Source organism: Bos taurus, chromosome 27 (genome assembly GCF_002263795.3).
Source record: "Bos taurus isolate L1 Dominette 01449 registration number 42190680 breed Hereford chromosome 27, ARS-UCD2.0, whole genome shotgun sequence".
NCBI classification, from domain to species: domain Eukaryota; kingdom Metazoa; phylum Chordata; class Mammalia; order Artiodactyla; family Bovidae; genus Bos; species Bos taurus.
Window position 1 is genome coordinate 7,763,576 of NC_037354.1, and position 24,551 is coordinate 7,788,126.

At 41.8% G+C, this 24,551-nt stretch overlaps 1 protein-coding gene across 2 annotated transcripts; it reads left to right on the forward strand.

The window, feature by feature from the left end:
* Positions 1-13,528: 13,528 nt before the first annotated feature.
* Positions 13,529-22,558, forward strand: SPCS3 (signal peptidase complex subunit 3). Of its 2 annotated transcripts, none has more exon segments than NM_001076993.1 (5): positions 13,529-13,738; positions 15,108-15,181; positions 17,359-17,435; positions 18,026-18,141; positions 19,076-19,268. In NM_001076993.1, coding segments are annotated over 5 exon segments (543 nt in total). In that variant the 5' UTR covers positions 13,529-13,595; the 3' UTR covers positions 19,209-19,268.
* The last annotated feature ends 1,993 nt before the right edge of the window (positions 22,559-24,551 follow it).

Here is a 24,551-nt window from a genome sequence, read left to right on the forward strand (position 1 = left end):
ACTAGATGCTGTATTTTTTACATTATAGATCCTTCCAAGCAACACCATAAGTTATTCATATTTTATTAGTATCTAAAGGACACATGAAAAATATTGTGTACCTATTTTCCTGGCACTCATGTTTTCTTAAAAAACAAACTATTGATTAGTAATTTAAGTGATTTATTGATATAAATACTTTTATCATTTACCATGTTCAGAGGATATGGTAGAGTGAGGTAGGTGATTAGCTAGCATATCCTAACCCATCTAATCAAACCGAAACTGAGCTCAACAATTGTGTTACTAGAATGGGTGATGTAAGGAGAGTTAAAAGCACAGGGAGAAATCATTTATTGAGAGTTTACTATCAGCCACATGTTTTATGTAAACCTCCTCATGTACGATCTTATTCTATCCCAGAGGAGTGTCTATTATAGTCATTTACATTTTAAAAGATGAAGAAAGTGGAGTTCTGGGCGCTTTGGTGACCTATAAAAAGTCCATCTGAGCAACAGCACTATTTGAACACAGTTATGACTTTAAAATAGGTGCTCAAGTTACTGCCCATATTTTCTATTTTTACGCACTTACTGTGGGAACGAGCAAGTACGATTTGTGCATATGGAGAGTGAGACAGAGTCACACAGAAGCACACACACAGCAGAGAGGTCGGACAAAGATTGCCTTTAATCAGGTACCTAAATTAGCGTCTAAATCAGGGGGTGAGCCATCCAGGCTCTGATGACTCCATGAGATGGAATCTCGTGTGTATTTGATACCTGGGAGCCAAGGAAAAGGGGATTGTTTGGTGACTGGGCTAATACTTCTGGATTGTTCAAGGCTGGTGAGCAGCTCCCACTGAAACAACGGAGAGGAAGCAGATAGAGGGGCAGAGAATAGGGCAGTCGAGGTGCAGTACACTGAAAACCACGCTGAGTGCTCAAAACGGGGTCAAACGACTGAGGAAAAGCAAAGAGAATGAGGACCAAGAAAAGGACAGGGGGCATCACTGGTGAGCTTCAACTCACTGTTTTAGTAGGTTAATGGAGGAGGAATTTTAGGACATCCGAGACCAGGGGTGATCCTCAGAGCATCTTCAAACAAAAAACAAAGAAAACAAAGGCCCCTGGGCTTCCTCTTTCAGGCACCTTTCTGGGTATGATCTCTGCTTCCTCCACCACAGAGGTGTCACAGATAAGACCACTCCCTGGGACCCACCTTTCCTCTTTCAAGTCTCTCGTTCAGCTTCCTTTAGCATCCCAAGTACTATATGCATGAGTTGACACTGTGTGTGTGATGTGTTTTCGAGACTTAATTTCATGTCATTCAGATGTCAACTATCATAATAAGTTTCAAATATGGCCAGATTAGTCTATAAATTTCCAGAGATAATGAGGCTAAATCGTTTTGACTTAACTACAGCATTGATTCAAATTATTATACTAAACATGTCAAGAGGATATAATAAAAATTGCCTGTTTCTAGTGCTTTCCAGTTGTTATATCTTAGCATAAATATTTTTTATGTAGAGGAAATAGAGTGACCCTATTGAAATCATGATTTCCTTGTTTTCTTTTTTTAAAGAAATATGATCCTCTTCTCTGGCAGAAATCTTAAGGTTCTATTTGACTTTTTATTCATTAATATATTCTTTTTATGTGAATATTAATAACTACTCCAACTGGTTGTCAGGACTATAATATAAGTTAGTGTTTAAAAGTATTTGGAACAGTGTCTAGCACATACTAAGTGGTGCTTTATAAAAATCTGTTGAATAAATTAATTAAAAAAAAACAAAAATATGGCAACTGAAACAAACTGATGAAGATGAGGTTGGAAGGTGTAGCTTGGTGTGTAAACAACAACAACAACATGGAGCATGTATTTTTAAATAATCTTGTCAAGTGTACATTTAAATCTGTGCATTTTACTGTAAGTGAATGACACTGCAATAAAATAAAAAGAGGCATAAGAATATCCAAATACATACAGATGCCCTAAATTTCAATATAAATGCCCTATCATTTTCCATGCGAAATAAAATTCAAAAGATATGAATGAATCCTAAAAAAGTGTTCAAAATAGAGATATTCATAGGAATCAAAACTGGAAATAATCCAAGTGTCCATCAATAGGAAGTGGATAAACAAACTGGGATATTTATAAAACATAATACAGTTGAACAATAAAAGGATTAAGCTACTGATATGTGCAAAACATAGAAGATTCTCAAAAACTTCTGCTGAGCAAAAGAATACATATTGTATGATTTCTTTTATATGAAGTTCAACATTATAAATATCATATAACAATATAAATATATGGTGATATGAATTAAAAGGCTGATTTCCAGGGATGGGGTTGAGGATTGACTAGAGAGGGCAATGAGGTATCTTTCCAGGAAGACAGGAATATTATCTGTCTTTATTTGGGTGATGGTGACATGTGAGGGCAGGAGGAGAAGGGGGCGTCAGAGGATGAGATGGTTGGATGGCATCCCTCACTCAATGGACATGAGTTTGAGCAAACTCCAGGACATAGTGAAGGCCAGGGAAGCCTGGCGCGCTACACTTCATGGGGTCCCAAAGAGTCGGACACGACTTAGTGACTAAACAACAACAACAACATGGAGTATGTATTTTTAAATAATCTTGTCAAGTGTACATTTAAATCTGTGCATTTTACTGTAAGTGAATGACACTGCAATAAAATAAAAATTGACAAAATAAGTGTTGGCTTTTGGTAGTGGCAGGCTAGTTAATTCTCCCAGCAGAGACAAAGAAAATTTCTGGGTGAAATATTAAAACCACATTCCTAGTAATATCCACGAAGTACGAAGAAAGTGAGAAAGTCACTGGCCCAAGAACGTAGGGCAAGAGGAAAATCCAGAGAGAGATTTCAGACCACGCTTGCCCCAGGGACCAAAGAGATGGCAGAGAGATTAAGCAGTCCTCCTAACAGTCCCTGGGGGAAAGGACGCATAAAATGTGATGTAAACAGTCTGCCAAGATCCAGGGCCATGGTAGAGGGCTCACACTTACAGCTGATGTCCAGAAGAGGCAAAAGAGGAGTGAATCAGAGGTACACCAGCCACTTTGAATGACTACAATCTACATGGTCTAGAAAATCTCTGTTCTAGAGATTGGCTTAAGGTGATTCAAGATTGCTAGCACCCGTAGGCATCTGTCAGAAAGAAACAATGAAAAGCATGCTCTCTGGAGGAAGATAATATCACAGGCCTTAAATTACTTCTCTACATTTTTTTAAAGACATATGTAGCACTCATTCAAAAATAAGGAAACACACAAAAAGATGTATCAATATGAATCAGAACCAGCACAAACGAAATGACAGAAAGAAGCCCATAAGTACTGGGGACAGTGAAGTTTCCAGAAATCTAACGTGTGTCCTGTTTTTTACTAAGCTTATGGAGACGGAAGCCAATGTAGTCACTCCACCAGGAGCGGGGGTGGGGACATGCCCAAGGCCATGAAGCCCCCCTCACAGGGGACAGATGATGGGGGTCACGTCTGCTGCAGTGCTGGCCTCTGCCCCAAAACTAGGCTCCTTCCCTTTGCCAGTCTGTGGTGGCGGATGTGTTACTATGTTCTGCGCCATGATGGATGCAGGCAGCAATGATGCCAACCGGCTGGCGCAGACAGCAGCTTGGCTTGGTCTCACCAGGATGAGCCCTTTCCCTAGGCATCCAACAAGGGACCCAGATGGTTCAGGTGGTACCACGGTTTGCTATCATCGTGTGTGGCCTCCAAGAGGAGGGTCTTCAGTTTGTGAGCTTGTGGTTTTCCAGGTGGAGACCGAACAGCTAGGCCATTGGCGACAGCCCCAGAATCAATAAAAAGCTAACGCGCCTCATCGAGGGGCGTGCTGGCTGGAACTGTGAGAATGCAAGGGGATTCCACCAACCGAACGAACGGAAGACCGCGTCCACTCTAAGGTCTGCATCGCAGGCACTGAGGCTGAACAGCTGCCGCGGCGCAAGGACACCATCTGGTTTCAGCTTGGCCAAACAGGCAGTGAACCAGGCCCCGGCTTTCTGTTCGTGAGGAAAACAAACAGCAGCTGTGCACACCCCCGGCTCTCACAGACATGGTGCTGAGAAACGACTCCCTACCTCCCCCAAAGTACTGACGCTTTCATTTATATGAAATTCACACAAAGGCTTCCCAGGTGGCGCTAGTGGTGAAGAATCCCCCATCAATGCAGGAGACATAGGAGATGGGGGTTCCATCCCCGGGTCAGGAAGAGCCCCTGCAGGAGGGCATGGCAACCCACTCCAGTATTGTTGCCTTGGACAGAGGAGCCTGGCGGGCTGCAGTCCATGGAGTCAGACATGACTGAATGACTGAGCATGTACACAAGCAGAAAATCTCACAATTTGCAAGATAATCCTAATAGTTTAATATATAATAAATAATTATATGTATGTGCTATTAAATCCCCTCAGAGGAAGGCATGGCAACCCACTTCAGTGTTCTTGCCTGGAGAATCCCATGGACAGAGGACCCTGGTGGGCTACAGTCCATGGGGTCACAAGGAGTCAGACATGACTGATGCCACTTAACACAAACATCATAAAAAGGCAAGTCTGAACCACTGTTTTTAGGGACACATACTTAGGTGGTACGGAGAAGGCAATGGCACCCCATTCCAGTACTCTTGCCTGGAGAATCCCAGAGACGGGAGAGCCTGGTGGGTTGCACAAAGTCGGACACGACTGAAGCAGCTTAGCAGCAGCAGCAACTTAGGTGGTAAAAATGAAATGAAGAACAGCAAGGCTGTGTTTACCAGGTTAGTGGTTATTTTTGAGGTGCAGAAGGTATGACAAAGAATGTGTATGTGGCAGGGGACAACATCCTGTGTCTTGAACTTGGGTTACCACGTCTTTATGTATTTGTTTTGTGTGTTTTTCAATATTGTTGAATTTCACAAATTTTAAAAAGGGCCTAAGTCCCTTAGCATGTTAATGTGTAAAGGAGTTGGAATCTACAGTTAAAATCACTTGCTCATATGGGTTACCAGTTCAAAGTTAAAAAAAAAAAAAAAAAAACTCAAGCTAAATTAAGATCCAGACATGATTATACCAATTTCTTATTCAGCTCAGTCAGAGGAGTTCTCACTCAGGAACTGGGTAGAGGTGGTGTTCCTGCACCTTCTCCAGCCAGGATTCTCACCTGAATGACAGTCAGGGCAGCAGGAGCCCTACCCGCTCAAGGCCAGGCCTCCAGAGTTCCTAGCTTATCAAACAGTTCAAACAGATACTAGGTCGGAAAGGATTGTCCACAGCCCTAGCTCTCTACCCAACAAATGCAGAAAACAGAACCGGTCCTTGCTGCTGGCAGTTATCCCAGGAAAAATTACATTCCTGGAACACCGTATTAACATTGCCAAAACCATGGCAGAAACTCAGTGGTATCTGAGTATACTAGCTGAGGGAATAAAAGAAAAACCTGGATTTATCTTGACCAGATTGCATACAAAAGGATGGGAACATTAGAACATCTACATACTGGGTGCTTATAAGTTATTTCTCAGCAAGAGCTGAATTTGGGTACTATGTACATTACTAGGTTTTGGGAGGAAACAGCCACCCAGACACAATCTCCTCTCTCATAGTGACATTTGTGACACTGAAATCTTTTTGCAGAGATTTTGAGCTTGCAATGGAGAAGGTTCCAGTCACCGGATCTAATTTGGGGTACTGTTCCGGCCACAGGACATACTTTGCATTTCCTCTTGAGCCTTGCATGTGGGCACTCTGGGCTCTGTGCGGGAGCTCCACGTGGCAGCTGGCCCCTCGGTTTCTTCTGAGCAGACCCTTCTTGTGCCCCAGAGGCTGCTGCCACCATCTTTTCGGGTGGAACTGCTTAGTTTTAAGAAATTTGTGTCTCTGAGACAGTGTCCATCAAGTTCTCCACACCTGTTCCAACTGGAAAATCACCCTCAACAAACTGCTGAACTGAAAGCTACTTTTGGAGATTTTTTAATGCCTGTTCCTTGAGGGATCTTGGGAGGCATTTATGAATCCAGATGCTTTGTTTTCCTGGGAACTCTAGAATCCCAATCTGGGTCACGTGCGTTTGATCAGCAGCTTGGTTCCAGTCTTCTGTCCCTTTGAAGCTTATCTGTTGAATCTATGCGTATTTTTATATTTGATCCCATGGATAAGTCAGATTTAATTAATAAGTTTAATTCCAGAACCTTTCTAGTGTTTTGTACAAGCAAAGCAATAAGCTATCCTGCCTTCTGAAAGCAGGAGATACATCCTGTCTTCTTAGGTCTATGTCTTTGGAGCTGTGTTAGTGGCTCGGTCGTGTCTGACTCTTTCTGATCGCATGGACTATAGCCTGCCAGGCTCCTCTGTCCATGGAATTCTCCAGGCAAGAATACTGGAGTGGATAGCCATTCTCTTCTCTAGGGGATCTTCCCAACGCAGGGGTTGAATCCAGGTCTCCTGCATTGCAGGCAGATTGTTTACCGTCTGAGCCACCAGGGAAGCCCAAATCTATTTCTCTATAACCTGGCAAACACTTGCAGAGAGTGGGGCCTCAGAGATGCTAGTGTGATGATCCAGAATGAGCCTTCCTTATAGAAAAATAGGTAGCAGTCTAGGATTTTGATTTCCCCAGACCTGATAGAGGGCCAGTGTGCCTGAAGCCAGGCATGAGGTGGTGCTGAAGGAGGGAACATGACCCTACTTTTGAGCCACGGATACTGGACACTGTCAAGTACCCGCAGACTCTCCTTTCTCGCAGCTGCTGACAGTGACACCTGCCAACTGCACTCGCTTTCAGTCCCCTTGGGGACCGCCTGTGATGCTCCCCACTCACCTGCCTGCATGCAGGGCTCTGACTCGAGATACCTTCTCAGAGAAGCCAACTGCCACATCACAAATCCATGGGACTTCATTCTAAATTAAATGGAAGGTGATTGAAAGGCTTTCCTAAAAGCAAGGGAGGAGGATTTTAACTGGTGTATACAGAATCACAGAGGACAGGGACAGAATCAGAGGACTGGTGACGGCGCTGCTGCACGGGCCAGCTGAGGTGACGGCTGGAACTAGGGTAACGAAGTGAAAACTGAGAAAAGTGGATGAAATGCAAGACACACTTAGGGATGGAGTCGACAGAAACTTGGTGACTAATTGGGTAGTGAAAGAAAGAAGGCATCAAAGAATAACATCTTTGAGATGGCACAGCACAATCCTGGATATGCAGGGGCAGAAAATTCAGAGCACCAGAATTCCACGTTGATTTGTGAAGCTTTACGCAACTGCAGAAAAGAAAGTGCTGAGAAAAGACTCCGGGGCTAAACATCTTGTGAGACAATGCGTGGGCTTCATTTCAGAAAACTGTACCCAAAGAAATATGTAACTGGTGTAAATTTTAAAACATGGCCACGGATGATTAGCATTTCCATATTCTAGCACTATATATTTCATGTGTTTTCCCCATTTCCTAATAAATTACTGGCAATGAATTGCCATCTGGCAGTTTGTAACTAAGCTGAGCATAAACACTGTAAACAGAACGACAAAAATGTAAGAAAACTGGTACATGATGTACCAGTTTTGGGCTTAGAAGTCAATCATGGCTTAATATTCCAGAAAATAGACTTTAATGATAAGTCTAACGCCACATCATGTCATTGTTGAATAGGGGTTTGTTTTGTTTTGTGGCAAATTATGCTTGCTCAGAGACCAAGAGTGTCTTTGCCAAGAATTTATTTAACACAGGTTCCCTGTGGGGATTATAATAATTTCATAAGCCAACAGCATACAGGATAATGTCTCTTAATAAACCAATAAAGAAATAACAGACTCAAGCCAATAGTAGATTAATTATACCATCACCCCAGACAAGGGGACCCGGACATTTCTATGAGCTGGTTTTCAGGGAAAAGGCTTCACCAACTAGAGCTAATGGCCAGCTGCCAGCACAAGAATGAAAAGTCCCCTGTTGGTAGAACCTGTGGCTTGGAATGATTGCAGTGGAGTTGATAGGCAAAAGGACAGTCCCTCTTGGGGCCACTCCTGGTAACAGTTGCCTTCACAGCAGGAGCGAATGCCCAGAGATCTTTGGAGAGCTGTTTAGATCAGCAACGGCCAGCCTTTGCCTGGATGCAATACTCTCGAGTGTTTGTAACCTAAGTGCCCCCTTGCCCCGGCTGCCTCTCACACATTCTTAGTGACCAGCCCCCAGTGACCCCTCAGCTGCTGGGCAACTTAGTGCTCAGCATGGACGTGGTTGATGACATCCTGACACACAATTTCACTTTTACATCAAAACACTAACTTCATTGAGAAAATAAAAAACGAGTGGGTATATATAGCAGATTGCTATATGGCAGAAACTAACACAACATTGTAAATCAACTATACTCCAATAAAAATTATTAAAAAAAAAACCACTTTGTTCTTGAAAACCACTTCACTCTTAAAAACAGCTTCATTTTATCATAAACAAGTGGATTTGAAATCATAACAAACCACTGCAAAACAGTATTAAACAAGGTAAGCATTTGGGCAATGACTGGAGTAAAAGAAAGCAGAAATTAAACGGCACAGATTTAAAAACAAACAAACAAACAAACAAAAAAAACAAAGAAAAACCAGCAGAGAAAGAAGGGATCTATCTTGGGATGTGTCATATCCATGGGACTGGCTGGCTTATCTCACCTTAGACCAGTCATGTTTCTACCACCAATGACCACCCAGCTACACTGCCTCTGCTGTGGCTCTCAGGCTGGTTCACTCACCCTCAAACTTCAACACCCAGGCCTGCAAACTTGGATGTCAGTCTCCTGTTTCCTTATATTGTCAATCAAATCGTAGGTTCATTAGGCTTTATCTGATTGGTGAAATCTGAGTCACATGTCCGTACCTGGCAGCAAAGTGCTGGGAAAAGTAGTTATTTTTCGGATTCTGCACTGGGAAGAAGAACGCACACAGTGCAGAACTGCTGATATTATCATGTGGAGAAAGCACTGAAAAAAATTTAGGTAAACATGAATGACAGATGTCCACCATAATTAACGTTCCAAAATCTTCACTGGAGTTTAAACTCTATTCTATCCTCAATGTTCTCAGTTTCTAAATATATTTTTTACTAAATAATGGCCAATGCAGGAGATGTAAGAGACATGAGTTTGACCCCATGGTACGGGAAGATCGCCTGGAGAAGGGCATGGCAACCCACTCCAGTATTCTTGCCTGGAGAATCCAATGGACAGAGGAGCCTGGTGGATTACAGTCCATAGGGTTGCAAAGAGTTGGACATGACTGAAGTGACTTAGCAGCAGGACCACTGAAGTAATCAAAAAAATTAAGAACCAAAGAATTCTGGATGCCTGACTTACAACGTTTCTTATGAATAAAGATTGAAAACCAACACTAATGTCTTTAGGAATGGATCAGCTGTTAGCCTGCTTTTTGGCAAAGTCAGACATTAAAACGCATCTCTCTCAGTGGAGCTATAATTGATTACTTGAGCTCACTGGAGAGGATTGCTGCTTGAGAGATTTATTTATAGTGCCTCAGATTTACACATTGGATTGATAGTCTAATGAAATGCTTCTTTTATAATTCTAATTATAAATGGGTCTTCAAATAATTTACTCCTAGATGAATCAGAGGCAGTGAGGACATGCATGGGCACCATTCTCAGGAGGTGAGCTCAGAATGCTGGCCTTAAGGTTTTCTGTTTGCTTTGGTTTGAGAGTTCATCTCTCTGCATAGCAATTTTCAGAATTAGGCTGACTGGCATTGGTTGTTCTAGTATCCTTCTTCTTCAAAGCAGATTTTTGGTTATCTAACACAGTTTCTGGTAGGAGTCTCTATTTGTCTCCTTTCAATAGTATCAGCGAATTTTCCTGCTATTGTTCAATTAAAAAAAAAAAAAACAGATTATCTTCTTTGTTACCAAACATTCTTGGCTTAGGCAGGAATAAAGCAGTTAATGAACACATCTTCTTTAAAGCACGTCTTCTGAAGACACAAAATCCCTCTGGAATAACAACAATCAGATATAAAAAAAAACACAATGGAAACATTAAACCAGTGTTTCAGGGCCAGTAAAACAGTGTTGGAGAAGACTCTTGAGAGTCCCTTGGACTGCAAGGAGATCCAACCAGTCCATTCTGAAGGAGATCAGCCCTGGGATTTCTTTGGAGGGAATGATGCTAAAGCTGAAACTCCAGTACTTTGGCCACTTCGCATGAGATGCAAAAAGTTGACTCATTGGAAAAGACTCTGATGCTGGGAGGGATTGGGGGCATGAGGAGAAGGGGACGGGATGAGATGGCTGGATGGCATCACTGACTCGATGGACATGAGTCTGGGTGAACTCCGGGAGTTGGTGATGGACAGGGAGGCCTGGCGTGCTGCGATTCACGGGGTCGCAAAGAGTCAGACACAACTGAGCAACTGAACTGAACTGAAAATAGACTCCTACTCTTTACCATGGTTGGTTAAGCAAAGAATTATATTTTGTTTTGAATAGTCTAATAATAAACTATTAATTTTAAGAATAAAAATATATTAGCTAATACATATATATACAAATATTGGATTTATAAATTATATACATAAGGTAATAGAAACGATGGAAATTATATTATATATATATAATATTATCGATTCCAAGTAAGTTTAAAATGTGCGTGTGTGTGTGTGCGCGCACTCAGTTGCTCAGTTGTGTCAGACTCTTGGCAACTGCATGGACTGTAGCCCGCCAGGCTCCTCTGCCCATAGAATTTTCCAGCCAACAATACTGGAGTGGGTTGCCATTTCCTACTCCAGGGGATCTTCCTGACCCAGGGATTGAACCCTCATTTCTTGCATCTCTTGCATTGGCAGGCAGGTTCTTTACCACTGTACCAAATGGGAAGCCAGCTTTAAAGTGCATTATCTTATTAATTCCCATAATGCATTGACTGAACAAAGAGTATTGTGTGAGTTGAATATGCACTTCATATAAAAATGTCCTTTAATGATATCAAATGATAGAAAGCAACTTTTCAGATAATGGAATATGAGAATAGCTAAACTGACATTTACTGTAAACCTCTGAACCAAAGAGAAGTACAAATGTCATGTGGGTTGCTCTCTAGATTCACACCTACATCCAAAGCCTCAATGAAGATGGAAAGGAAGAAATGTAGTTTGTAGACTGACTGAACTTTTGCTTTCTCTTTATATTTATTTGAGAAAAGAAGCAAGACAGGATCTATTCACTGCTTTCTTCCAGGGATATTGGTGTTAAGAGTCACCTGGTGTCAGGAATCACTTGGTGTTAGGAATCACTTGGGATCTTTCACAGGAAATTTGTCACAAAAATCACCAACTACTAACTGATACTGTGTTTTACACAAACGAGCAATGTTAAGAGCAGAAAGACACCCAAAGTGTTCGTGTACAACTCAAATAGTATGTTGATTTTCACCAGAACCACAACTGTCTTTGGGGCAGTGGGTCTTGCCTGCCTATATGGTAAAATCAGTGCACCTGGCAAGCTCATTACTCAGCGCCTGTTAACGGATCTTATACCAGATCACAGGTTCTTTGCTTCCCCACCTGTTCCTAGAATATCATACACTTATGACTGACTCTTACAACTAATGATTAAACCACAGAAACAGAATTTGTGCTTCACGAACTTCGGTTTTAGTAGTATATTCGCATCCTTTGAATAGTACTTTTTACTTCCTTCCAATATAAGGATTCAGACTGTATTAGTGCAAAAAAATTGAACATACTTCAGCACCCAGAAGCTAAAATCTAATAAATTCCATTTACACAGTTTTTTTCCTTCAGAATAGACCTTTCAAAGGAAGGATATGAAGAATTCAAATATTTCCTTATTCCCTTTTTGCAAGTTACTAAGATAGAATGATAAGAGTTGCATATGGATTTTTAACTTTTTAAGGTATTCTTCTTGGTTCACAGACCTGCAGTCTTCTTACCATTTCACAACATGAAGGGACGGGTAGGGACCTCTCTGGGGTCTCTTTAGAAGGGCACTCATTTTACTCATAAGGGTTCCACCCTCTTGACCTGCTCACCTACCAGAGGTCATCTCTTAATACCACCACATTGGGAGTTAGGATTTCAACATATGGAATTGAGAGAAGGTGGTCACAAACATTCCATCTATAGCACAGAGCTACCAGAAAAATCATACGATCACATCCAAAGATACAGAAATATATTTGAAAATAATTCAACACTCGTTCATGTTTAAAAAAAAACTTCTCAATAAAGAAGCAATAGATACTTCTTTGATATCCATATTATACACACAGACATCTCTGTATCATGTGCAACACAGTAGATGTTCAACAAATCATTGCTTCATTTAATTACTGTGCTGCCTGGAACATAAAAATTTAGGGCTTAAACTTAGCTAAAGATCTCTCTTTAGTTTAAAGCTTGTTTGGTTTTCATTACTTGGCCCTACTTCAATTCAGCAGGGGCTTTGTCTTATTAGTCCTGTTCTCTTAGAGCCTGCTGTACTAGGCATTTAGTAAGAATTTTAACTGTATGGCTGTATGAAAATTGAGGGATTACTGAGTAGTACAAAGAAACAAGGGCTCAACAACTGATCAGGTCAAACAGCAATAGGGTCAGAGTATCATTTTCTGGTCTGCAGGTATCTCAGGTGTTCGCACTCTTAGTTTATGGACTCAAAACTTTTTAAGAAGTTAACTTGAGCGGATTACTGGGCTCATTGAATCCTATTTTTTAAACTACACACACAAAACAAAACAAAACCCAAAACAAAAACCCACCTTAGCTGCTAACGCAGCAAAGGTGACGGCAGTTTATTTAAGCTCAGGGATTGGCAGTCTGAACCCTACGGTCTCTCAGGGCCATTATATATTGATGGCTTGCTAAATTTACGCTATGAATTTATATATTTTATAAAAATGTAAACTATCCTTTGTGTGGCATAGCAGTTCCACAGCGATCACCTTCTTTGATCCTGAGAGCCCAGTGAGGTCATCCTTTCAGTTATCCGATAATTTTGTGCCCCACGCCCTCCCCAAAAGCTGATGTTCTAACTTTTATCAGGCTTGACAAAGGGGAAAACCGGGCGCTTTGTAAAGTGCTGCTTTCAAACGCGACCCGTCAGGACACGCACCAAACGATCTTGCCCCGCTGCTGGTTTTAAACGCAAAATAACGGAACCTAAGCACCTAGGAAGCCACAGTTCCACCCAAGCTGACTAAGAGGCGGAGAAAGGTTGATGGGCATGGAGACCCGGGCCGGGCTAGGGACGTAACACCAAGTGGGCGGAGCTTCCTCGGGCGAAGCTCCGCCCCTCCCCGTCGCTGATTGGAGGACGGTACAGGGGGCGGCCCCGCGCGCCGTCAGTCTCTCAGGCTCCGCGCGCGCCCCGCCCGCCGGTGGGTGTGTCCGGGCAGCGGGGGCGCGCGCGCTCGATCGCGTCCGGGACCGGAAAGGAGGCGGGGCCGCGGCAGCGCGCGTCCCCGGAACGCGCGGCGCAGGCGGCGCGGATAGTCGGGAGCCGGTCCGCTGCCGGAACGGGGTCCCGGCTGTGCCTGTGCCGCGGTGCGCTCTCGGGGCGTCGGCCGAGATGAACACGGTGCTGTCGCGGGCGAACTCGCTGTTCGCCTTCTCGCTGAGCGTGATGGCGGCGCTCACGTTCGGCTGCTTCATCACCACAGCCTTCAAAGACAGGAGCGTCCCGGTGCGGCTGCACGTCTCGCGGATCATGCTGTGAGTGCGGCCGACGCCGGGGGGCGGGGATGGGCGGGCTGGGTGTCGGGGGCTCGGCCGGGCTGCGGGGCCCCCTCACGAGCAGCCGGCGCCCACAAGCGGGCGGGTCGGCCCCCGGCGCCACCCTGCGCCGCGCCTTCGCGGGCTCGCTCTTCAGTTTTCTTGTGGAGCGTTGCTCGGGTCGGCGTCCGCCCTTCCTTCCGGTTCCTCACTTCCGCGCCCGCGCGCGGCCAATGAGGGAGCCCCACGACAGCGCTGCGCGCCCCCCACCCCCCGGCCTCGTACCCCTAACCCGCCAGGTGTCCGCGCCGCTCGACCCTCGACCCTTCACCTCCCCGGGGTCTGCTTGCTCCTACAGCCGTCGAAGGTGCCTGCCGACTGGGCCGGAGGGGTGAGGGTGCCTGGGTAGGACGCGACACCCCGGCGCTGCGCGACGGCGTGCTTTGAATTTAAAAATTTTTGAAGGGCCATGCGGCTTGAATACAGTCTGCAAACATGCTCCCAAGTAGAGTTTTAAAATGACATGGTCCTTCCGCTTTTTTTTTTAATGCTAAGATTTATTCTCCGGGACTTTCTTCTTCGATTCGTAGCACTTTTTTTTTTTTTTTAAACTCCCTGGTTCTTCTGTCGTTCTTCTCTGTGCCATCTTTCAACAAGTGCTCTCTCGTCTTCAACCTTCGTTTTATTTCTTAAGTCGGAAATGCGGACCAGCTGGTCATCTGATAGTTATCCCCCCACTATTTTTTTTTTTTTTCCTGCCTATGTTGATGTTTTTTAGCAACTGCTTTTTTTACATGAAGACAGACCCTGGCTGGAACTCCCGAGTCTGTCTGCTCTGGGAGAGTTTAGAAAAGCGTGGCTCATGGTAAATCCTGAACTGTTAGCTCCTGGGTATCTGGAGCTAGCTTCTTACCTTCCTTGGTCTTCATTTGCTTTTTTCTGAAGTGGAAGTAACACCCAACCCATAGGCATGTTTGAGCATTGAGATGATTGTCAAAAATACATAGGACCTGACAGAGACACATAGTAAGCGCTCAATAAATAGCAATTGTTCATTTTGTTTTGGTTTCCCTATAGTCGTATGTAATTTCTTCTTCCCCTTCTTCCAGATCACTTGACATAAAATATTTCACATTCTTTGAGCACTTTTTATCTCCCTCTGGGTTTTGTTAGGGATTCTTTTAAGTTAAATGGAAATAGCTGAAGATCTGCTTTAATAGTGAATTAGAATGTTGATACACAAGTTTCTCTGATTTTTACTTGTTTGTGGGGTACAGCTAGACCGTCTTTCACTTATGTAAGGAATTTTGTGAATTTTGTATGCTGTTAAGTTTGAAGGATGGTGAAACTTACTGTTTTTTGCTTCTAGAAAAAATGTAGAAGACTTCACTGGACCTAGAGAAAGAAGTGATTTGGGATTCATTACATTTGATATAACTGCTGATATCCTTTTGAAAAAATATTCTTCATTGCTTGTATAATCATATTGTTCAGTGACTGGGGGGGCAATAAATGTTTATCCACCGTTATCAGTCAAACCTTGGAAATTTCTCTGCTTGTGTTTTCATCAGTATAATCGTGTTAATGTCCCCTCATTCACACCTTGAGAAAACTTATTTATAGATTCATGAGTTAAATCTAGGGCTTCTCTGGTGGGTCAGATGGTAAAGTGCCTGTCTACAATGCAGGAGATCTGGGTTGGATCCCTGGGTTGGGAAGATCTCCTGGAGGAGGAAATGGCAACGCACTCCAGCTACAATAGTTTGAGTCTGGATTTCAGAAAGAAAATAAAGTTAGATCATTTAGCTTAAAGGAGGAAGGATGTTAGCAGTACTCAGCCTACCTAGATGCAGTGTTTCATGTACACTCCCAAAGAATATGTCAGTATTTTGTGATAGCAGAGAGAAGCATATGTTAAAAAAAGCGAATTGCATGTCCTGTGGTTCAGAAGGTCATTATCAGATGATTATTATTAAAAGTGCTAGCATTCTGCCTTATAGTTCTTTTATAAGTACTTATATAGTAAGAGAAATCTTAACAATGAAAGCAATTACTTAAAATGGAGGTTTATTTTGAATTTCCACCTTTTGACTCCTTTTTGGCCAGTTTAATCTTCTTTTAGGGGCTTAGATTACTATTTTAGCAATATTCTTCCCAGCCACTTCTAGGATCTCACCTGCCTTTTTAGGACCCCAGGATTAAAATTGAATATGGAGATTGAATTGTCTGTACTTGTGTAAAGCAGCTGTCTGAACAGTGGAAGCAGATTGTGTACCTGGGAAGTTTACCTGACATGCCCCTTTACTACCCTGGAGTTACTTTTAATTTCTTTTTTTTTTTTTTTTTAATAAATTATGGGGTTTAGAAATAGACTAGTAATTAATTCTTTAGGCACTTTTTTTTTTTTTAAGGAAATAGAATACTCCATCAGAAAAGTCCTGTGGCAGACTTCTGCTATTAAGTCTTCATGTCTTTTTTTTTTTTTTTTTTTTTAAGCTAGTAAGGGAGTTTGGATCTAGTGTAAAAGTAGGAATTTTGTGTATTGGGCAATTACAGTGAAACTTCCTGATATTTGAGCTATTATATTTATATATTCCCAGCTTCATCATTTGTAGTTTAGATTCTCTTTAACATGGCTGCTAAAAGTTGAAATTGCACCTTTCCATATAAAGAGACATCCAAGACTTCAATTCTAAAATAGTGATTCTTAGTGGACACACATATCCAAGAGAGGAATGTCATGAGCATGAACCTCTTAGCATGTAAATGGATATAATGAAATGACTGACTTAATGTATGATGCTGAATGAAATCCAGACATTAACTCAGCTCGTTTCTTAGTGCCACTGTGCTTAGTCGCTCAGTTGTGTGCTACTCTTTGTGACCCCATGGACTGTAGCCCAGCAGGCTTCTCTGTCCCTGGGGTTCTCCAGGCAGGTGGGCTGCCATCCCTGCTCCAGGAGACCTTCCCAACCCGGGTCTCAGTGCTGCTAGTGTTGTAATTAATCCTGGTGAGTTTTTTCACTCTGGTAAACCAAATTGGTGTTCATACTCTTACTTTATAAGGCACATCATGGGTTGAGACATTTTGATCTCTACTGGCATGTGTCCATAAACAACATGTACAGTTTACTGTACTTGGTTTAGTTCAGTTCAACTTGTACAGTTTACTTGGTTTAGTTACTTGAGCCTGTTCTTTTTTGCATAACATGAGGTTGCCTTGCGATCATTGGTGATACTCAGAACTCCATTGGCATCATGTATGTTTAATATACTAGGTCCTCTTTCTTTTAGACTTAGTGGGTTGATTTTCCGGAAAACTAAATTTTTATTTCTTGGCTAATTTCTTATTAATTGAAATATCTCAGGTAGTAATGCTTAAAGGAGCAGGGAAGGATGCTCTTAATCTCACTGATATTTTTTGACTTTGGAATGAGCTGGATTTTACACTGTATTATCTTTTATATGTTTTTATTAGTGGACCAGTATGTTTCTGGGCCACCTCTTTTTTATCTTAATTTTAGTATCAATATTGCTATGAATGATCAATTTAAGAATAACTAAAATCTTTTTAAAGTTGTATGCTGCTTTGTGATTTATATATTCCTTAATTTATTTACATCTAGAAAATATATTTGATTGGAATGTTAAGCAGTTGTTTCTTTATTTATCAGCTGAATATTCAACAAAAAATAATGTAAGTACATGTGTGGAAGTATTTTTGTAGCTATTTAAAGCCTCATTCTCTCGGAAAGAATATAAATTTTATATATTTGAAATATCTGAGTAATTTAGTAAAAATCACAAGCCCATGGAGATGGTGACTCTACTAACAAAACTATCTCTTTTGTAGCTTCTGTCTTTTTTACAGATGTGTTTTTTCTCCATTTCATGTCCTTAATTTCCCAAACTTGTTTGTGATCTGTCAAAGCAGTGACTTGAAAGGATTGTCTGACTCCTAGGGTTTTACCATAACGAAATTTCTGTTTCTCCTAGGATCTTGCTCTGAAGAGCACATAAGTCTAAAACCTTGCATTGAGTTTCAAGGGCTTTAAATAATAGGGTTGTCTTAGCAAAAGAGGTGATTTTCCTTAGGGAAGAGTCTTGTCCAGGAGAGGTTGGACTCCTGTGTCTATCCACTTGTATCATTTTGTCTGATTTAAGATTTTAACAGTTCCCTCAAAGTGAGATTCATCATATAAATAAGACTTTATTTACCAATACATCTGAAGTGACCGAGATGCTAATTTCTATTGAATTATCTAATTAATTTTTATTTTAATGCAGGCTCTGAACCAGGTTGTCCTTTGGGACAAGATTGTTCTGAGAGGTGATAATCCGAAGCTGCTGTTAAAAGATATGAAAACAAAGTATTTTTTCTTTGATGACGGAAATGGTCTCAAGTGAGCAACCCTTTGTCATTTTTTACATGCGATGCTATGTGAAGGGGAGAGAAAGACATGATGTGTTTTTAAAGAAAAATGTTACAGGCTAAAAAGAAAAGTTGATAGAGAAGAAAAGTATTTACTTAGCTCTGAACTGGAAGATTGAGCAGAAACAGTGCTGTGCAAGCCGGAGCCTAAGCGCTCGGCTCTCTTGCCCTCTGGGAACTGAATAGTCAGACTGGGAGGGCCTGGGGCTTCTGCTCTCAGCAGTGCAGTGTCCTGGGCTGCTGATCCTGAGGTGGGACTGTTATCCCCAGAGGGCTCCTGTAGGGCTGTCAGAGGAACTGCCAGGGAACCTGAATGAGGAAGCAGCCTGTTGGTCCAGGATTTGATACTGAGGTTCCTGGTTTTGGTTCACTTAACCTCTCTGAACCTCAGCTTCTTTTTGTACAAAATGAAAGAATGATCTTTTGGGTCCGCTTTGGCTCAAGTCTCTGTGGGTCAGCTTTGGAAAGAATTTTAAGGAAGAGCTATTTTAACCAAACCTATTTTTGCAGATAAAAATTTTCCAGCATTGAGAGATTTTGATCAATTCAGGTTTGCCCATGTGGATAATGATAGAATTAAGTTTCAAATCATTTCACCCTGGTTTCTAGCTCAAATGTGTTTGTGTTTCCTGCGTTTTACATATTTAAGCGTTTTGGTTGATGGCTTGCCTGTGACTCTTAAGTAACTTCAGGTGGGTCATTACGGGAAGCCTACAGTGAGAATGCTGGGGTTTTCCAGCATTGTCTGAGATTTCAAAAGACTTGAGAAAATGTGTTTGTAGATTAGAATTCCACTTAAGAGCTGGTTAAAACATAAAGTATCTGATACACAGTGCTTGAATTAAAACATTTTTATTGAACTACAAATGTTTCTGCTGACGTCTGTTTATGATGTCTCGTTACAGGGGAAATAGGAATGTCACTTTAACCCTGTCCTGGAATGTCGTACCAAATGCTGGAATTCTACCTCTTGTGACAGGATCAGGACACGTATCTGTCCCATTTCCAGATACATATGAAATAACGAAGAGTTATTAAATTATTCTGAATTTGAAACAACATATTTTTATACCTAATGAATTGTATCTCGTTTCTCTCTTCCTTGCATCTTCATTTGTTTTGCGTTAACTTTTTTTTTGGTATAAGAATGAACATCAGAAGGCATATTTGAAGGGAAAGACTAATGTACTACCTAATTTTCCAAATAAAAACAAACAAAGGCCACCAGAGTGGAGTATTATAAGAGTGAGACAGCCACATCAGAAGCTTCTGTGAAATACCTGTATTTGAAGTCTTTGTTGTATGTCCATCATTCTGGATGGAATATGAGTGCTCCTGAAGGACAGTCAGTACTTTGAGGTGCCTGTGGAGTCGGGAGAACTCTATTTAAGCCTTGCGTTCATGCAGGCTCACATTGGATGTGATTTGGAAGCAGATATCTTCTTTCATCTCTTTTAGAGTATATTTCAATACTGGAAAAATTAATACTAGTGAGAAGCCTGGTTTACAAAACAGCCAAACATGATGGAATTTTATTCCATTTGTCTTAGGAATGCCCAAATGCTTGTTTTTCTGACAGGTGACTAGCAGCTTTCTCCACTAAAGACTAAATACCTCTTTATATGCAGTAAATCATTCTCAAATCATTTTAAAGTCACTTAAGTCTGTGTCTTTCAGTGCTTTCTCTAAAAAAAGCTCCTTGGTATTATATCTTTGTGTGATTTTTTTTTTTTTTTTTTTTTAACATTGCCATAGAAAGTTGAAAATGTTTGCATGGTTTACTCTCTGAGTTTGTTCTCCTGAGCATGCTTAGTGCCACCGAGTGGTAATTATTTAAATTTTTTTCTAGGTCCACATTTTAATAATTATTGGGGTAATAATAATCAATATTGTTGGTGTGCTTTTCTATTTACAAGCACTCACGTATATTTGACTGTATGTGATTCTCAATAATATAATGAGGTAGGTAGTGCAAATGTTAGCTCTTTGAAGATAAAGAAACTGACCCAGAAGTTTATTGGATTGCTTCCAGGTTATTACATAGCCAGCAAGGAAGGGCACTGACCCTTGAACTCAGATCTCTTTCTCTGAGCATGTCCGTCCTTCTATACCTCAGATGACAGACTAGTCAAAATTCACTTCTGTAATTTTTAATACAGTTTTTGTTACCCTGGACGCCCTTTCTATTAGAAGAGTTCCTTTTCTAAATGAAAGTGACTGATTTTCAAGTTGCCAACAATTTATATAGTAATATGTCACTCATTCTCTGCATAAATTAATTCTCACATTAAAAGTAAAAGAATCCAAACGTATGTAAAAATAATTTAGAGATTGATTATATAATCATATTTAATCATGTTTTTTTCTACAGTGGACAAATAAATATCCTCAAAGGAAGCAACTGCAGATCAATCATCCCTAAAAGCTAGACCAAACACTGCAGGAACAGTGTCAGCAGTAACCAAAAAGGGCTAATGTTTTCTAAGCATCGTTTACACCAGTGGCTGATGTTTGTCATGAGAAACACATCTCCATTTACTTACATTGCCTGGAACAGCTTGGCTTGTAAGGGCATGTGTTCTGTGGAGGCCAGAGGTACAGTGTCATGAATACTAGACTGGGTTTGGCTCGCAGCTTTTTCATTAAACTTTTCAGGGTCTCCGTTTCTTTATCTGTAAAATGACAAGAGTTGGACTAGTTAACTTAAATAGTGATTTTTTTATACCATACACATCAGTAAAATTCGTTGTATTTCTTTGGCCGATTGAACAGAAAAGCACCTTAGTAATGAGAGGGCAGATGTAATAAGGTGACTGAGATGAATTAACATATAATTCATATTGATCTGACTTTATTTCTGTTAGATTTTGCACCCAGAAGATTTAACTTTTTGTATAGTTTTTGTACAAATACTAGACACAAACTTAACATCTGTCGGCATCAAAGCTTGAAAGGGTGTGTGCTCCTTGAGGAGGGTGCTCTCAATGGGCCTGCAGCCCAGGGCAGACCCAGGGCCAGCTGAGACATTCAGAGGCCTCTGGACGCCTGGATCCGTGTTTGCTGCACTTGAATGTGGAAATTTACTCCAGCTACTATTCAGTCCAGGCTCACCCCCTTTTTGGAGTTAGGTGAGGAAGGGGAGTAGAAAGGCCCACTAGCACAATAAGAGTTTTTGCTTTCATTTGAAAGAGAAACTGCTCAGGACAAGGATGATCCAACACAGGAATACAAAACCTTCCTCTCAGGAACTCATTTTTGGGTTTGCACATCTTTGTAAGTCCACTGTAACTGCATGAAAAGTTGGACCTGTATTCAGTTGATAACATTGTCTACCTTAGCATCAGTGTTTTCAAAAGTCTTGCATTTCCACAAGACTGAAGGCTTCACACTTTGGATTAGAAAGTCCTGGGATCATCCTGGGGAAGAATTGTGAGACTCTGCTCTAGTGTGCTCCCATGTTCCTTTTCTCCTGCGGTTTAACCTGGACCAGCACATATATCTGTTTTCCATGCCCCACAATTGATTACATTGGGTTTCTTTGTGCCTAAAGGAAGATAACCAGAGACCAGAAATCCTTTATGGTGTAACAGGAAAAGGGGTTAATTTGAGTTTCTTTTTTCTTTTTTTTTGAGTTTCTGTCTTTGTAATTACCTTACAGCTCTTTGGTGGGTCCGGCCAGCCTAGTGATAGCACTGAGAGAGGCTTTAAGGCTATAAGAACCATCTCAACCTTAAAGCTTCGGATCTTTGGGCTACAGGTTAATGGGACTGCTTTATAATACTTTGAATTGACATGAAATGAGTTTATGGGGGGGAAACCATAAGCTGTGAATTTTGATAGTCAACATCTGTCCATTTCAGAAGCCTCCCTTGCTTTTAGCAGACAGCCTATGTACCTTTTATGTGACTGCCCGTGGTTTAAAACAATCTGTTTCAAAAAACTGTTGCATGTTTTGATGCAATTTGGGAAACTGTTTACTTTAAATTCATAAGAAAAACATTCATGTCGATACTGAAGAAACGTTTGAGGCTTTTCTTAATTGCAATAAACGTTTTTCTAATGAAAATGAATTTTGTTTACAAGCAAAAGGTATGCATTTAAAAGATTTTCCGATTGATGCTTTTTTTTAATGTGAAGCTGCTGAACTAAAAATGGATGAAACCAAGTCTAGTAAACTTGAGTTTTTTTCTTTTTTCCTTTTCTCTGTCTTTTTCTGGGGCAGGTGTGGGGGAGGTTAGTCACACCTAGCAGATCTCCAGAGACTGCTCCTACCCTAGACTGTAAGCTCTTTGAGGGCAGTCTTGTGGGTTTATCTTTGTATTTTCCCCAAGGCCTGGCACAGTGTTTTGCACAAAATAGGCGCCCAATAAATACTAATGATGAACCAAGTCACTGTCTCTGTAATGTGGCCAGACCATGGGGACTATTTTGCAGGTAAGTGTGCTCCTTCGTAAAACTGCTGTTGTCACTCTTGAGCTCCCGGTGACTTTAGATCTGACTCTTCCTTCCTTTCGTACCTTGGACATTGCCCAGGCCAGGCAAGCACTGCGCTCCTGTTGCCAAGACCTGAGTTCCCCCAGTGCCAGACTTCTGATAAGAGCAATGGGACATGAACCGAGAAGACAGATAAAATAACAGTTGACAGTTAACTACACAGACCTGACTTTAAATACTCTAAAGATGCTGGTTGAGCTCATGAAGAAACGAACGGGTCAGATTAGACAGGTGACTGCATTTGATGGCGCGGTATGTCCCCCTCCGTCACACTCGTGGCTTCTGGGCCCACCCTGCGAGCCCACTGAGCTGTGGGAGTCCTGTCGTTTCCAATTCTCTGTTCCCCAGTGAACTCAAGACAACCGCAATGATAGAAATACTCCCTCAAGAGAAAATCGGATTCAGAGGCGAAGTTAGTTTTCTTTTTTTTTTTTTTAAACCAAAGTATGTTTCTGGGACAATACAAGAGGTCAGCTGGGAGTTCTCAGCCCTGCCTTTACGATTTATCCAGGTACAGAGTCAAGAAGTAAAACACTAGTCATTATTAATGCCAAGAAAAACGTCCCCTGGAGGAGGAAATGGCAACCCACTCCATTTTCTTGGCTGAAGAATCGCATGGACAGGAGTCTGGTGGGTCATCGTACATGGGGTCACAGAGATGGACACAACTGAGTAATGCTCCAGGGTAAAACGTGAGTTTCATTATCTGGTTGGGTCAGATGTCCAGGAGGCCAGAGAGACCCATTCTTAAAACTCAAGTCCTGTTGACCAGTTCCCTTCCAGGAAGACGTATTTGGTGAGAAAAGATCTCCATAGCAACCTGTGACAGGCCATGGGTCTCGTTCAGTTCAGTCACTCAGTTGTGTCCGACTCTGCAACCCCATGGTTTGCAGCATGCCAGGCCTTCCTGTCCATCACTAATTCCCAGTTTACGCAAACTCCTGTCCATTGCATCAGTGATGCCATCCAGCCATCTCATCCTCTGTCGTCCTCTTCTCCTGCCCTGAATCTTTCTGAGCATCAGGGTCTTTTCAAGTGGGCCAGGTCTTCACATCAGGTGGCCAAAGTATTGGGGAGTTTCAGCTTCAACATCAATCCTTCCAATAAATGTTCAGGACTGATCTCCTTTAGGATGGACTGGTTGGATCTCCTTGCTGTCCGAGGGACTCTCAGGTCTCCAACACCACAGTTCAAAAGCATCAATTCTTCAGCGCTCAGCTTTATGGTTCAATTCTCATATCCATACACGACTATTGGGAAAACCATAGCTTTGTCAGGACAGACCTTTGTTGGCAAAGTTATGTCTCTGTTTTTCAATATGCTGTCTAGGTTGGTCATAACTTTCCTTCCAAGGAGTAAGCATCTTTTCATTTCATGGCTGCAGTCACCATCTGCAGTGATTTTGGAGCCCCCCAAAATAAAGTCAGCTACTGTTTCCACTGTTTCCCCGTCTATTTGCCATGAAGTGATGGGACCAGATGCCATGATCTTAGTTTTCTGAATGATGAGCTTAAAGCCAACTTTTTCACTCTCACTTTCATCAAGAGGCTCTAGTTCTTCACTTTCTGCCATATGGGTGGTGTCATCTGCATATCTGAGCATACCTGAATATCTGAGGTTATTGATATTTCTCCTAGCAGTCTTGATTCCAGCTTGTGCTTCCTCCAGCCCAGTGTTTCTCATGGTGTACTCTGCATAGAAGTTAAATAAGCAGGGTGACAATATACAGCCTTGGTGGACTCCTTTTCCTATTTGGAACCAGTCTGTTGTTCCATGTCCAGTTCTAACTTGCTTCCTGACCTGCATACAGGTTTCTCAAGAGGCAGGTCAGGTGGTCTGTCTTTCATCTCTTTCAGAATTTTCCACAGTTGATTGTGATCCACACAG